General features: G+C 38.0%; 1 protein-coding gene across 1 annotated transcript in view; it reads right to left on the bottom strand.

The window, feature by feature from the left end:
- Window positions 1–3,819: 3,819 nt before the first annotated feature.
- OSBPL11 (oxysterol binding protein like 11) overlaps window positions 3,820–14,223 on the bottom strand; it is an 85,440-nt gene continuing 75,036 nt past the window's right edge. The window contains exons 12-13 of the mRNA XM_030330522.1: window positions 9,568–9,721; window positions 3,820–5,532 (exon numbers count right to left, since the gene is read on the bottom strand). Of these exons, the coding sequence (XP_030186382.1) occupies window positions 5,467–5,532; window positions 9,568–9,721 (220 nt within the window). The 3' untranslated portion in view covers window positions 3,820–5,466. The remainder of the gene's footprint in view (window positions 5,533–9,567; window positions 9,722–14,223) is intronic.

Genomic DNA, 14,223 nt, shown 5'->3' with positions numbered 1-14,223 from the left:
CCAGGTCACGATCTCGCGGTCCGTGAGTTCGAGCCCCGCGTCAGGCTCTGGGCTGATGGCTCAGAGCCTGGAGCCTGTTTCCCATTCTGTGTCTCCCTCTCTCTCTGCCCCTCCCCCGTTCATGCTCTGTCTCTCTCTGTCCCAAAAATAAACGTTGAAAAAAAAAATATATTGTCAAATTAGCTAACATACAGTGTATACAGTGTGCTCTTGGTTTCAGGGATGGTTCATCACTTACATACAACACCCAGTGCTCACCCCAAGTGCCTTCCTCAATGCGCATCACCCATTTTCTCCTCTCACCTGCCTCCCCCCGCCCCCGCATCAACCCTCAGTATATTCTCTGTATTTAAGAGTCTCTTATGGGTTTGCCTCCCTCTCTGTTTGAAACTATTTTTTCCGCTTCCCTTCCCCCATGATCTGTTAAGTTTTTCAAGTTTCACATGAGTGAAAACATGATATCTGCTTTTCTCTGGCTTATTTCACTTAGCATGATACCCTCCAGTTCCATCCACATTGTTACAAATGGCAGTATTTCACTTTTTCATTGCCAACTAATATTCCTTTGTATATATAAACCACATCTTCTTTATCCATTCATCAGTCGATGGACATTTGGGCTCTTCCCATGATTTGGCTATTGTTGAAAGTGCTGCTATAAACATTGGGGTACATGTGCCCCCTATGAATCAGCACTCCTGTATCCTTCGGATAAATTCCTAGTAATGCTATTGTTGGGTCATAGGGTAGTTCTATTTTTAACTTTTTGAGGAAACTCCATACTGTTTTCCAGAGTGACTATGCCAGTTTGCATTCCCACCAACAGTGCAAGAGGGTTCCCCTTTCTCCACATCCTCGTCAACATCTGTTGTTTCCTGAGTTGTTAATCTTAGCCACTCTGATCAGTGTGAGGTGGTATCTCAATGTGATTTTGATTTGTATTTCCCTGATGATGAGTGACGTTGGGCATCTTTTCATGTGTCTGTTGGCCATCTGGATGTCTTTGGAAAAGGGTCTATTCATGTCTTCTGCCCATTTATTTACTGGATTATTTGTTTTTTTTTTTTTTAATTTTTTTTCAACGTTTTTATTTATTTTTGGGACAGAGAGAGACAGAGCATGAACGGGGGAGGGGCAGAGAGAGAGGGAGACACAGAATCGGAAACAGGCTCCAGGGTCCGAGCCATCAGCCCAGAGCCTGACACGGGGCTCGAACTCACGGACCGCGAGATCATGACCTGGCTGAAGTCGGACGCTTAACCGACTGCGCCACCCAGGCGCCCCTGGATTATTTGTTTTTTGGGTGTTGAGTTTGGTAAATTCTTTATAGATTTTGGCTACTAACCCTTTATCTGGTATGTCATCATTCGCAAATATCTTCTCCCATTCTGTCAGTTGCCTTTTAGTTTTGTTGTTTCCTTTGCAGTGCAGAAACCCCAAAAAGGATCTTTTAATCTCTTGCCTAAAGAGATAAGCCTGACTGCCAATATTTGGGGAATGGGATAGGGAAAGATGCTGTGAGATCTCGTACTTAAGTATGTAGACTTTAACTTGTTCCTCATTTTCAATTTATCAACTTGTGTTCCTGAATTCGAAACCTCTCTCATTCAATCTCTCCCGTCTTGTAGGGTGGAACAAGGGTTAGTCACCTAGTTGCATTGTTTGGGGCTTCTTATGTAGACTTTGAGCCAAACTCCTTGCTTTAACATTTTTTTAAATTATCATTTTTAAGTAAGCTCTACGCCCAATGTGGGGCTTGAACTCATGACCCCAAGATCAAGAGTTACATACTTTACTGAGCCAGACAGGTACCCCCAAATCCCTCATTTTCAACTCATTGATCAACTGCCTTCCAAAGAACCTAGGTACCACGAAGCCTTTCTAGGGGTTGGAAAGACCAGTTAGCCTTGCCCTTGTCAACGACTCATTTTCAGGAATTTAGGTTTTGGTTTCTTCCTTCACGTAAGCCTGTAAAGATAGGGATAGTATTTGTCACATCGAGTCTAACACATCATCTGGCCCCAAAGGAATACTTAACAGATGTTTGTGGAAGGTCTAGCTATATGAAGTGAGCACTAAACTTTGAGCAATAATTTCTTCATCTACAAAGTTGGAATGGCCATCCCTGACTTTGCAATTTCACAATGTTACTGTGAACATCAAGTAGTGAAAACATGTGCAAAAGCTTTGTAATATGTAACAATTTCCTGTGCAGCTTGGTTTTCGGGCAAGGAGGGATTTTATGCCACTAGAATATATATTTTACTGGAATTTTCATTTTCATGAATATGAACTTGTCTTTTATATTCCCATCTGGTAGACTCATCTTCCCTTTCTTCTCCCACTATCTTTGCTAAATCACCATTCGGCTTCCAGTCACCGTACTAACTCTAAGGAACTGGAATCCCTCCCAAGTGTAGATTGTGGAGTGATCACACAAAATTGCCTTTCTTTGGAGGAGCACATTGAATAGAAGTTAGCCTTCATCTTAAGGCAATATTTTAAACAAAATTTCATACTTATATAATTAATTAATAAATCCTTTAAGAATTAATCTATAGAAAAAAATTTTTTAAAGAATTAATCTGTAGAAGTTGGTTAATCAAGTACCAGATATTTATAGTTATGAGTAAAGTACTAGAATTATGGAATGAGAAATTCAATACTTTTCTTATTATTTTCGGTGACAAGTAGGCATTAGAGGTGAGATGTTGGTTACAACTGAAGAGTTCAGGGAATCAATATGTAGATGCCATATCTCACCCAATACACAACCTAAAAATTACTTTCAGGGCTTCAAAACTATCTATTCAAAGTGTAATTAATTAGAATATAAATTATGGAGCTTAAATACAAACATTTGACAGAAGGGATAGGGTGATAAGTGTTATCATCATGGTAAAAAGAAAAAAAATCCAAATAAATGGCCAGAACATTGTCTTTTTGTCACTACTGTTCTTGGACTTCTTAACACACAATTCCGAAAAGCCAGACAGAAAGCGCACATTTAAAACTTTGATCCAGGGACACTTAGGTGGCTCAGTTGGGTTAAGCATCTGACTCTTGGTTTCGGCTCAGGTCATACCTCGAACATGAGTTTGAACCCTGCATCAGGCTCTGTGCTGACACTGCAGAGCCTGCTTGGGATTCTCTCTCACCCTCTCTCTCTGCCCCTCCTCTGCTCGCTTGATCTTTTTCTCTCAAAATAAGTAAACTTAAAAAAAATTTTTTAAATAAATAAATAAACTTTGACCCCAAAGAAAAAGATACAAATCAGTGGCAACTGCTGCAAAGATTCATTTCTCTGGCTAATTATCAACAACATGTAGATAAAAAATAAAACAGAAAAGACCTCTAACTCTTGTCTGGTAGATAAGCTGCAGTGATGTCAAGATGGAGACAAGATAAAATAATTACCCAAAATTGGTGTTATTATTTCACTCTTGTCAAAGAATCAACCCAATATCATGAGATTTCAATTACTTATAAATGTATTTTTTTCTTAAGAATTTTTAAAATCATATTTCAATAATTCTTAAAATGGTTCAACAACTGAAAGAAATAAATAAGTATTCAAATGGTTCAAAGAATAAAACAAAATCTCGAGTTTAATTTTACATTCTTGCTCTATTTCCAGACTATTTAAACATTTTAATTTTTAAAACCTCTTATTGAATATACTTCCTTATCTCCCTAAGAGATTCCTGAGGATAAGAATTTAAAGAAAAAAAAATCCATGTCCCTCTCAAATGAATAGGGGGCTAACTCCTCTAAACACAAACCTTCTATTTCTCTCCTTTCATAAAACAGACAAAGACATTATTGTTCTCTAGTTTTATTATTTTTCAATCTTCCCAACACATGAACTATAACTCATTTTGAGATTTTTCAGTGCATTTCACAGCAAAAATGAACAAGGGAATCATTAAAATGGTTGTACATAAACCAGTTATTCTCTTATAATTTACAATTTGTTGAAAAAATTATTGTTTTGCTGTTTTCATCCTATTAAACCCTTCAATAAAACACAATTTTTCAGAGCACAAAGCTTAAACTTCTTATGATGATGCAAGAGACACAGCCACCTACAATGGCTGATGACTAACAGGTATATGTTACACACACTGATTGGAAGACCACATCAGAAGAAACAGAGTAAGGCACCACTCTTGGAAAATTAAGGTAGCTTGCAGTAACAAGTGTTGAGCACCATAAGTAGGTACTCAATAAATACTTGAATGAATGATGAAAGCCATAATTAGCACTATTCTTTTAGTTGCCAGCAATCCTTCAACCTCAATAAAATACTTATTAAAAAAAAAAAGAGATTTGTACCTGAATACAACTTCCTGATATCTTTTTTCCTAATATCTTTTCACTTCATATTCTTTCTTCAGCATTTGAGTTTCCTTGAGAAGAAAAGAAAACCATACCATACATGCACTCAGCCACATATATAACTTCTGAATTACTGACAAATATGAATAGTTGTTTTAAATTTGAATGGGCAGAGGTAAGATGAAGCATACTTATTCAGAGGGATAGCACATAATACTGGATATTAATCTACAAGTGAAAAAAAGGTAAGGAAAAAAAAGTAACAGTTTTACTTTTTAAATGTTTGCTTTGTTCTTTAATGCCTCAGTTCTTGAGAAAGGCCAAGATCTCATCATATTGACATGAACACATTTAAAAAATTGTCTCTCAAGTGTAACATTTAATAAAACTAGGTATTGAAAAATGTTCTGAAATTTTTCAAGTCAATGTTGTTTTCAAGTATAATAAAATGCTCAGAAGAAAAAATTCTCCATGGTTATAATTCTAATCAATTTATAAATATACTTTTTAAAAGAGAGTTCCAACAGAGGTGGATAATGGATAAGTTCCTCAGACACAGGCACACAGTCTCTTTGAAGGAACAGAATGCCTTGTTACTACAACCTGGTTGATTTTTTTAACACTGATTTCAGGCACAATGGCTGAATCCACTTCTGGGTCATCGTCCTCCTCCTCTTGGGTTTGTTTGTAAGAGCAGTGAATACTTCAGTTACTGACAGAAAGCAAAGCACAAACTCTGAAAGAGACTTCACTCTTTACTATAAAGAAATCAAAATCACTGAGTTCTCACGCTTGTGTGTATCTGCTGCCCCCATGCAAAAATAGGGGATTTAAACCTAACTTTAGGAGCAGGAGCTGGATAAAAGATGAATCATCTAATAATTCACGTGAAAGGTTTTCGGATGATATTGCTCGTATCACATGAACAGGTTGGTGAGAGGCCCGTCGTGCGTCTTCAACACTTTGGTCTTGCTGCAGTTCTGTGGTGCCCTAACAGGGACATTCGGGTTTAGCCAGATTCAGTCTGTGCAATCAGGAAGCAGGTTACTCAGTGCAATGACTCCATTCTGGGAGGGTTTAGGGTAAACAGAGAAGAAGTTCATTTGGTCGAGTCTCAGATAGTGTGTGTCACTCCACAGGCTGTGTTGCTGGAATTGTTTTCCAAAGGGGCTTATGATAAACCCAGCCATCTCCCTGAAACAAGTAGAAAAATAAATTAAAGGACGATTCCTCTAATATTTTCACAATCAGTAACCAAAACTAGAAGCAACATCTTCACTAAGGTGGAATTCTACTGTCACATACATACATACATACATACATTTATTTATTTATTTATTCATTCATTTATTTATTTTTTTCACGTTTACTTATTTTTGAGAGACAGAGAGCGCAAGTGGCGGAGGGGCAGAGAGAGAGGGAGACACAGAATCCGAAGCAGGCTCCAGGCTCTGAGCTGTCAGTGCAGGGCCTGACGTGGGGCTCAAACTCACAAACCGCGAGATCATAACCTGAGCCGGAAGTCGGTGCTTAACCGACTGAGCCACCTAGGCGCCCCATCTACTGTCACATTTAAAAACAAGAGTTTTTGTGACGGAAAAAATTCTCTGTGCTTAAGACATCAAATAATGTCTGTGGTTTAGCTAGGATCAGGGGAGAAATTCTGGTCCGGGGGCACCTAGTTGATGCTCCATCACCACTTTATTTGCAGAAGTCATTTGTAGCAATTCTGCCAATTTTGCCAAGACACTGCAGACTTAGCCTCACCCACAGAGTGACAGGCAGCAGGTGGAGCACAAATGGTCATCAAGCTACTAGCCGTTCTCTACTCAACTCTAGTAGTTGAGTATTATTTTCTAGTTCTTTCCCAACTCTACTCCCATTAGTTTTCCCTGGCTCCTGTGAATAGGATACTGCGAGGAGCAAAGTTAGAGTCAGAGAATGAACTACAACCAGAGAAGACCAAGCGAGGAAAAGAAATGCATGAAGCCACATACTGGAGTACAGGACTTGAACAGTTGAGGTCAGGGTAGCTAAGAGTAGAGTTCAGTGTTTATGGGACTAGGCAAAGTAAGTCAGATCTGAGGGGACCCTGGGTGGCCCAGTGGGTTAAGCGTCTGGCTTTGGCTCAGGTCATGATCTCACAGTTTGTGGGTTCAAGCCCCATGTCGGGCTCTGTGCTGACAGCTCAGAGCCTGGAGCCTCCTTCAGGTTCTGTGTCTCCCTCTTTCTCTGTCCCTTCCCTGCTTGTGTGCTCTTTTTCTCAACAATAAATAAACATTAAAAAAATAAATAAAATAGAAGTCAGATCTGAACCTGTCTTTAACCCATAGCTCCTTCAATTTATTTATACTATATATCTCTATCTATCTATCTCTATCTATCTATATATCTATCTATTCTTATTCCAAAAATGACTTAAGACAAGCAATTACTTGGCTCCTAATGACAAGGACTCACTCTCTCCTTGAATGAATTTCATTAAATGATGAATTCTTTTTTTTAATTTTTTGATTTTTTTGTTTTTAAAGTTTAGAGACAGAGAAAGAGTGAGTGGGGGAGGGGCAGAGAGAGAGGGAGAGAGAGAATGTCAAGCAGGCTCCACACTGTCAGCATGGAGCCCGATGTGGGGCTTGAACTCACAAACCATGAGATCATGACCTGAGTTGAAACCAAGAGTCAGACGCTTAACCGAGCCACCCAGTGCCCCTCTTTTTTTTTTTAAAGTTCACATTTATTTTAAGAGAGACAGCAGGCATGAGCAAATGGGGGAGAGGTAGAGAGAGAGAGAGAAAGAGGGAGAGAAAATCCCAAGTAGGCTTTGCACCGTCAGTGATGCAGGGCTCAATCCCATGAACCATGAAATCATGACCTGAGCCAAAATCAAGAGTTGGACGCATAACCAACTGAGCCACCCAGGCACCCCAGCTCCTTGACTGAATTTTAGTCAGACTCCTTTGAGTTCTCTTCTTGACTAGGCTTCATCCATGGCCTACTGAACCCAGTTTTAGCAAAGAATTTTGATAAGCCAGTTCACTAAGAATCCCCCCTACTCCAAACCCTGATTTCTAAACTCCTCTTCTTCCACCCTTGATATCTAATCAAGTTCCTCCACCTCACCCCCATCCTTGATATTCGACCAAGATTCTCTTTTCTACCCACTCCTTCTCGATTCCACTTGTCCTTGTACTCAGAGTTAAGTATAATCCCTCTTCTTTACTACAATAGTCCCGAATGAAGTTTTCTTTGACATTTTTAGTAAGTGTCAGAATAATTTTTCTTTAATAATGGCAACCATTAGGTTGTTTATATTAAATCACCTGGTTGATAATTCTCAACTCCTATAGTACTGTTTTTGAAAAAGATGTAACCAGCACAGAACGCTAGATTGACAGTGGCTCTTAATAATATCTGTCTAAGAATACATGAGAAGTAGCAACTTTACATGTCATGTCAGTAGCAAGAATTAGGGTGACTACCTTTTAAAATCTCATTAATTGTACCTTTTTTAAAAAAGATTTTAAGTAATATCTATACCAAACATGGGGTTCAAAACAACCCTGAGGTCAAGAGTTGCACGCTCTATCAACTGAGCCAGTCAGGTGCCCCTATATCTTGCAGCCATTATAGTTGCTCTCAGACCCCAGAGTTCACTTTTAATGAATTAGAGAGGTCTTCCCTTAGGAATTCTCTTCCTAGAATCTGTTCCTGATATCTCAGCTTTCTTAATGAGTTTGAAATGAAAAAACCCACAGTTATCAGACTATAGCTTTGAATAATAATTACAAACTTTTATTTTTTCATCTAAGAGTAGATATGTAAAGTACTTTCTTTTTATTATTCCTATCCATGGAAATGACCGATATTTATAATAGGTACCCAATGATAGAAAAATGAAAGTAATGAAGCAACTATAATAAACTTAAACTTATAATAAATAAAAAATAAATGGAGTTTTAAGGTTAATAACTATGCAAAAATCAAAATTAAATTACTTTTTCCAAATTCCTTCCTGATGGACCAATATTAAAATTCAGTGGGCTTCTTTAGACTTGGCTATGGTAAGAAAACTTTTTTTTTTCCTTTTAAGTAGACTCTCTACCCAACATGGGGCTTGAACTAACAACCCCGAGATCAAAAGCTGCATGCTCTTCCCACTGAGCCATCAGGCACTGCTGACAAGAAAAAAATTTTTTTTAATTGAAAAAAAAAATGTTTATTTAATTTTTGAGAGAGAGAAAGAGAGAGAGAGAGCAAGTGGGGGAAGGGCAGAGAGAAAGGGAGAACAGAACCCAAAACAGGCTCCAGGGTCTAAGCTGTCAGCACAGAGCCCAATGCGGGGCTCAAACTCAGGAACAGTGAGATCATGACTTGAGCCGAAATCACACACCAACTGACTAAGCCACCCAGGCGCCCCGAGAAAATTTTTCTTGATAACAGCTCTGGTCTGCAATCATTCACCTTACTCTGAGTTCTACCAGAAACTAATAAACCAAACCAAACAAAAATCTTTAAATTTAGATAAGAATCTGGCAATTATTTGGTCTAGCTGCAAAATCAGTGCATGAAGTCTTCTACCTAAGCCATGGTCTCATATAGAACTAGTGGTGCATTACTATAAAATGTACTCCCCAATATTATTACTGGATTTTTTTTAATTGTTATACAATTTCTTTTTATGTTAAGCTCAAAATTCCTGGTAGTTTGAACCTACCGTGGGACTGCTATACAAACTGATAAAAAATTTCTATGTGATAAAGCATATACATATCTGAAGGTTATAATGCATGGTCCCAATTTTTGGTTTTCTAAGCTGAACACCCCACTTTATTCTTTTTTCTTAAATGTTCCAAAGATTCTAGCCACTGCACTAGCCTTTGTGTAGCCAATTAAGTTTCTCATGTCTCCCTTTAAAATGTAGTCTCTGGAAATGAACAGAAAGTTTCAGCGTAGTTTGAAAGGCAATAAATTGTCAATTGTCTATTCTATTATTGTGACTGGAGATTATGTTAGCATTTTTGTTTGTGGCCAACTTAATCCCAAAATCCATTTCATCTGAACTGCTGGTAAACTATTTTGTTTTGTCAAATTGTGAAAAGTTCCATGAAAAAGCTCACGGTTATGCTGGACTATTTTTAGAAATAAAGATGTCTAAATGATAACAACTCAAGAAAGCCTAGTAAACTACAGTAGATAACAAGTTTTAGTCTGAAGACATGTAGGACAAACCTCTTTAATAAAATATTTGGTTTTCCAGGGTGTGCCTGTTTCAGTACGATGCCTTTCTTCAGTCCTCTGGCGTTCTTCCAGGGTACGTTTATGCTCTGTGGCTTTCTCGATTTCAGATTCCCTCAGAGAATCTGTCACATTTTTCCACAATCGCCTATAATTTGAAACAACACACATTTTACATTCTTTAGAAAAATATAATTAAGTAGAACTTATACCTTGAAATTAACAGTAATTTTTAAAAATTGTTTCCTAAATCAGATCTATAATTTCATGCTTATGAGTTATAAGAATACTGACAACTATGTTTCTGATACTAATGTCAAAGATGCTGCTGCTTCTGTTTTCTTTTTAAATTAAGAATAATTTGTATCTTCCCAAGTTATAAACATATTGTTCTTTTAAGAAGCTTAGGAAATAATAAGCAAAAAGGTAAATACAGTTTTTAAAAGCTGAAAGGTAAGAGAGACCACTTTCTGCTTCTGGACATGATGAAATAATAGGGACCAGATTTACCTTCATGCCTTTAATCAAGTAGGAAACCAGACAAAATATATTGAAACAACGGTTTGTAGATATTGAGCAAAAGCCAGTACAGAACACTGATTCCTGTTAATCGGGAAATAAATGAGGGGAGTCCTATGGGTGCTCCAACTCACTGACTAGAGTTTATAGGCACAGCAGAGACAGGAAAGCTCAACAAACTCCAAGCAAAAGAAAACTGCAAGATAATTCTTTGGGGGAAAAAACAGTCTGTTCAACAAATGGTGCTGGGACAACTAGATATCTACAAGCAAAAAGAGGACCTTAGACCCTTACCTCATAATACAATTTTTACAAAAGATAGGAGAAAAATCTTTTTTTTTTTTTAAGTTTGTTTGTTTGTTTAGAGAGATAGCGTGCAAACAGGGGGAGGGGAAGACAGAGCAGGAGAGAGAGAATCCCAAGCAGGCTCTGCACTGTCATCACAGAGCCTGATGCGGGGCTCGAACTCACAAACCATGAGATCATGACCTGAGCTGCAATCAAGAGTCGGGATGCTTAACTGAGCCACCCAGGTGCCCGGACAGAAGAAAATCTTTAAGTCTTTGGGTTGGGCAAAGATTTCTTAGATATAATACCAAAACCACAATCCATAAAAGAAAACACTGATAATCTCATCTCAGAAAAATAAAACCCTTTATACTGAAAGGAAAAAAAAAACCACTAAGAAAATTAAAAAATGAACAAAGAGAAAATATTTTTTTTTTTAATTTTTTTTTTCAACGTTTATTTATTTTTGGGACAGAGAGAGACAGAGCATGAACGGGGGAGGGGCAGAGAGAGAGGGAGACACAGAATCGGAAACAGGCTCCAGGCTCTGAGCCATCAGCCCAGAGCCTGACGCGGGGCTCGAACTCACGGACCGCGAGATCGTGACCTGGCTGAAGTCGGACGCTTAACCGACTGCGCCACCCAGGCGCCCCCAAAGAGAAAATATTTGAAAAACACACATCCAATAAAAAATTTGAATCCAGAATTCACAAAGAACTCCTACAATCCAATAGGAAGACAATCACACATTTCACCAAAGAAGATACACAAATGGCTAATTAATTAGCATATGAAAATATGTTCAACATCATTAGTCATTTGGAACATGTGAATTAAAATCCCATTTTAAGACAGTATTTCACACCAACTAGAATGTGTATAAGGCAGGCAATAACAAATGTTGATGAGGATGTGAACTGGAACACTTATACATTGCCAGCAGGAATGTAAAAGGATGCAGCCATCTTGGAAATTAGTTTGGCAGTTTCCTGAAAAGTCAAATGTAAAACTTGTAGACAATCCAGCAATTCCACTTTCAGATATTTACCTAGAGAAATGAAAACATAGCCACCCCAAAATTTACATGAGAATGTTCATAGTAGTATTAATCATCCAAGTCCAAAACTGGCAATGTCCATCAATTAGTGAATAGATAGGCAAAATGTGGTTCCATATAATGGAATACTATTCAGCAATATAAAAAAATGAACTACTGATACATACTGTATCATGGATGAACCTCGAAAACATTATGCCAAATGAAAGAAGCCAAGCACAAGGTATCACATATTGTATGATTCCATTCATCTGAAGTGTCCAGAAAAGGCAAATTTATAGAGACAGAAAGTAGGTTCCCTGAGACTAGGGATATGAATGGACATTAACTGTAAGTGGGCATGAGTGATCTCATGGGAGGATGAAGATTGTGAAACTGATTTATGGCAATGACTGCACCATTCAGGAAAGATGCTAAAAATAACTGAATTTATACACTTGAAATAGGTGGATTTTATAATATGTAAAATACATCTTGATAAAGTTGTTTTAAAATTTATTTATTTATTTTGAGAGAGAGACAGATACAGAGGGATACAGACAGAGAGAGAGAGAGAGAGAAAGAGAGAGAGTGAGTGAGCATGTGCAGGGGAGGGGCAGGGAGAGAGGCAGAGAGAGTATCCCAAGCAGGCTCTGCACTGTCAGTGCAGAGCCAGATGCAGGGCTCGAACTCACAAACCGTGAGATCATGACCTAAGCTGAAATCAAGAGTCGGACGCTTCAGAGACTGAGCCACCCAGGTGCCCCTTGATAAAGTTTATTTAAAGTGGCACTTTTAGTATTAAAGTAGAATGCAAAGCAAGAACTATGACCACGGATAAAGAAGATTATTTCATAATGATCAAGGGTTAGTACATCAAGAGACATATAATCCCAAATGTGTATGCCCCTAATACAAAGCTTCAAATAACATGAAGTAAAGACTTACAGAACTACAAAAAGAAATATTCAATTATAATTGTTAGTTTCAATAACTGATCTCAGTTACTGATCTCAACTGAACAAGTATACAGAAAAGTAGTAATCACACAGAATGCTAGAAAAATACTATCAACCTACTTGAGCTAACTGATATTTACAGATTATTGTCACCTAACATCAAAAGAATATACATTCTTGCTAAGTGCACATGAAACATTTACCAAGACAGAATGTATTCAGGGTCATAAATCTCAAAAAATTTGAAGGACTGAAACCATACAAAGTACACCTTTTGGCCAAAATTAAGCTAAATTAAAAATGAATAATGGGGGGCGCCTGGGTGGCGCAGTCGGTTAAGCGTCCGACTTCAGCCAGGTCACGATCTCGCGGTCCGTGAGTTCGAGCCCCGCGTCGGGCTCTGGGCTGATGGCTCAGAGCCTGGAGCCTGTTTCCGATTCTGTGTCTCCCTCTCTCTCTGCCCCTCCCCCGTTCATGCTCTGTCTCTCTCTGTCCCAAGAAAAATAAATAAACGTTGAAAAAAAAAATAAAAAAAAAATGAATAATGGGAAGATAGCTGGAAATTTTATAAATATTTGGAAATTAAATAATGTTTTACTACATAACTTCAAGAGGGGCACCTGGGTAGCTCGGTTAAGTGTCCTACCTCAGCTCAGATCATGATCTCATGGTTCGTGGGTTCAAGCCCCGCATCGGGCTCTGTGCTGACAGCTCAGAGCCTGGAGCCTGCTTTGGATTCTTTCTGTGTCTCCCTCCCTCTCCGCTCCTCCCCTGCTCACACTTTGTGTTCCTCTCTCTCAAAAACCAACATTAAAAAAAAAAAATAAAATAAATAACTTCATGAGTCACAAGGGAAATTAGAAAATATATATCAAGAATTCGAAAGTTGTGAGATATAGACAAAGCAGACTTAGAAATATATTAAATATATATATTAGGGAAAAAGGAAAAACAATGGCCTAATCAGGGGTCAGACAACTATGGCTGGCTGCCCATTTTTGTGAATAGATTTTTATTGTAACATAGGGATATCTATCTATCCTTTCACTGTTTGTGGCTGCTTTCATGCTACAGTGGTAGAGTTGAGTAGTTGTGGTAGAGACTATCTGGCCCATTAGCCTAAAATATTTATTCTCTGGCCTTTTATAGAAGTGTGCTGACCCCTGACCCAAGCTTCCCTTTTAAGAAATGAGAAAAAGGAAGAGCAAATGATACACCAAGTAAGCAGAAAAGAGGAAATAAAAAAGAGCAGAAACCAATGAAGAAAATAGAAATACAGACAAAAACCAATGAAACCAAACACTAGTTCTCTGAGTAAAATTAATAAATCTTTAATCACATTGATTAGGAAAAGAAAATATTACCAACATGAAGAATTAAAGTAGGGACATCACTACAGATCCTACACACATTAAAAGAAAACTAAGGGAATATAACTTACATGCCAATAAATTCGACAAATTAGATTAAATGAATCAATTTCTTGAAAGATACACAAACTGCCAAAGTTCACTCAAGACAACCTCAATATCAATATAAAGATATTGAATTTGTAGTTAAAAACCTTTCCCTAAAGAAAACAACAGACCAACCAATATCCCCCATGAATGTATTAAGAATGCTTAATAAAATTTTAGCAAAGAGAATCCAGCAGTATCTCTTAAACATCTGCTTTAGGGGTGCCTGGGTGGCTCAGTAGGTTAGGCGTCCAACTCTTGCTTTTAGCTCAGGTCATGATCTCACATTTCATGAGACTGGGCCCCGTGTCAGGCTCAGTGTTGACAAGAGTGGAGCCTACTTGGGTTCTCTGTCCCTCTCTTTGCCCCTCCCCCCTCAAAATAAATAAAT

Source organism: Lynx canadensis, chromosome C2, assembly GCF_007474595.2.
Source record: "Lynx canadensis isolate LIC74 chromosome C2, mLynCan4.pri.v2, whole genome shotgun sequence".
Taxonomy (NCBI): Eukaryota; Metazoa; Chordata; class Mammalia; order Carnivora; family Felidae; genus Lynx; species Lynx canadensis.
This window is presented reverse-complemented; position numbering and strand designations above follow the sequence as displayed.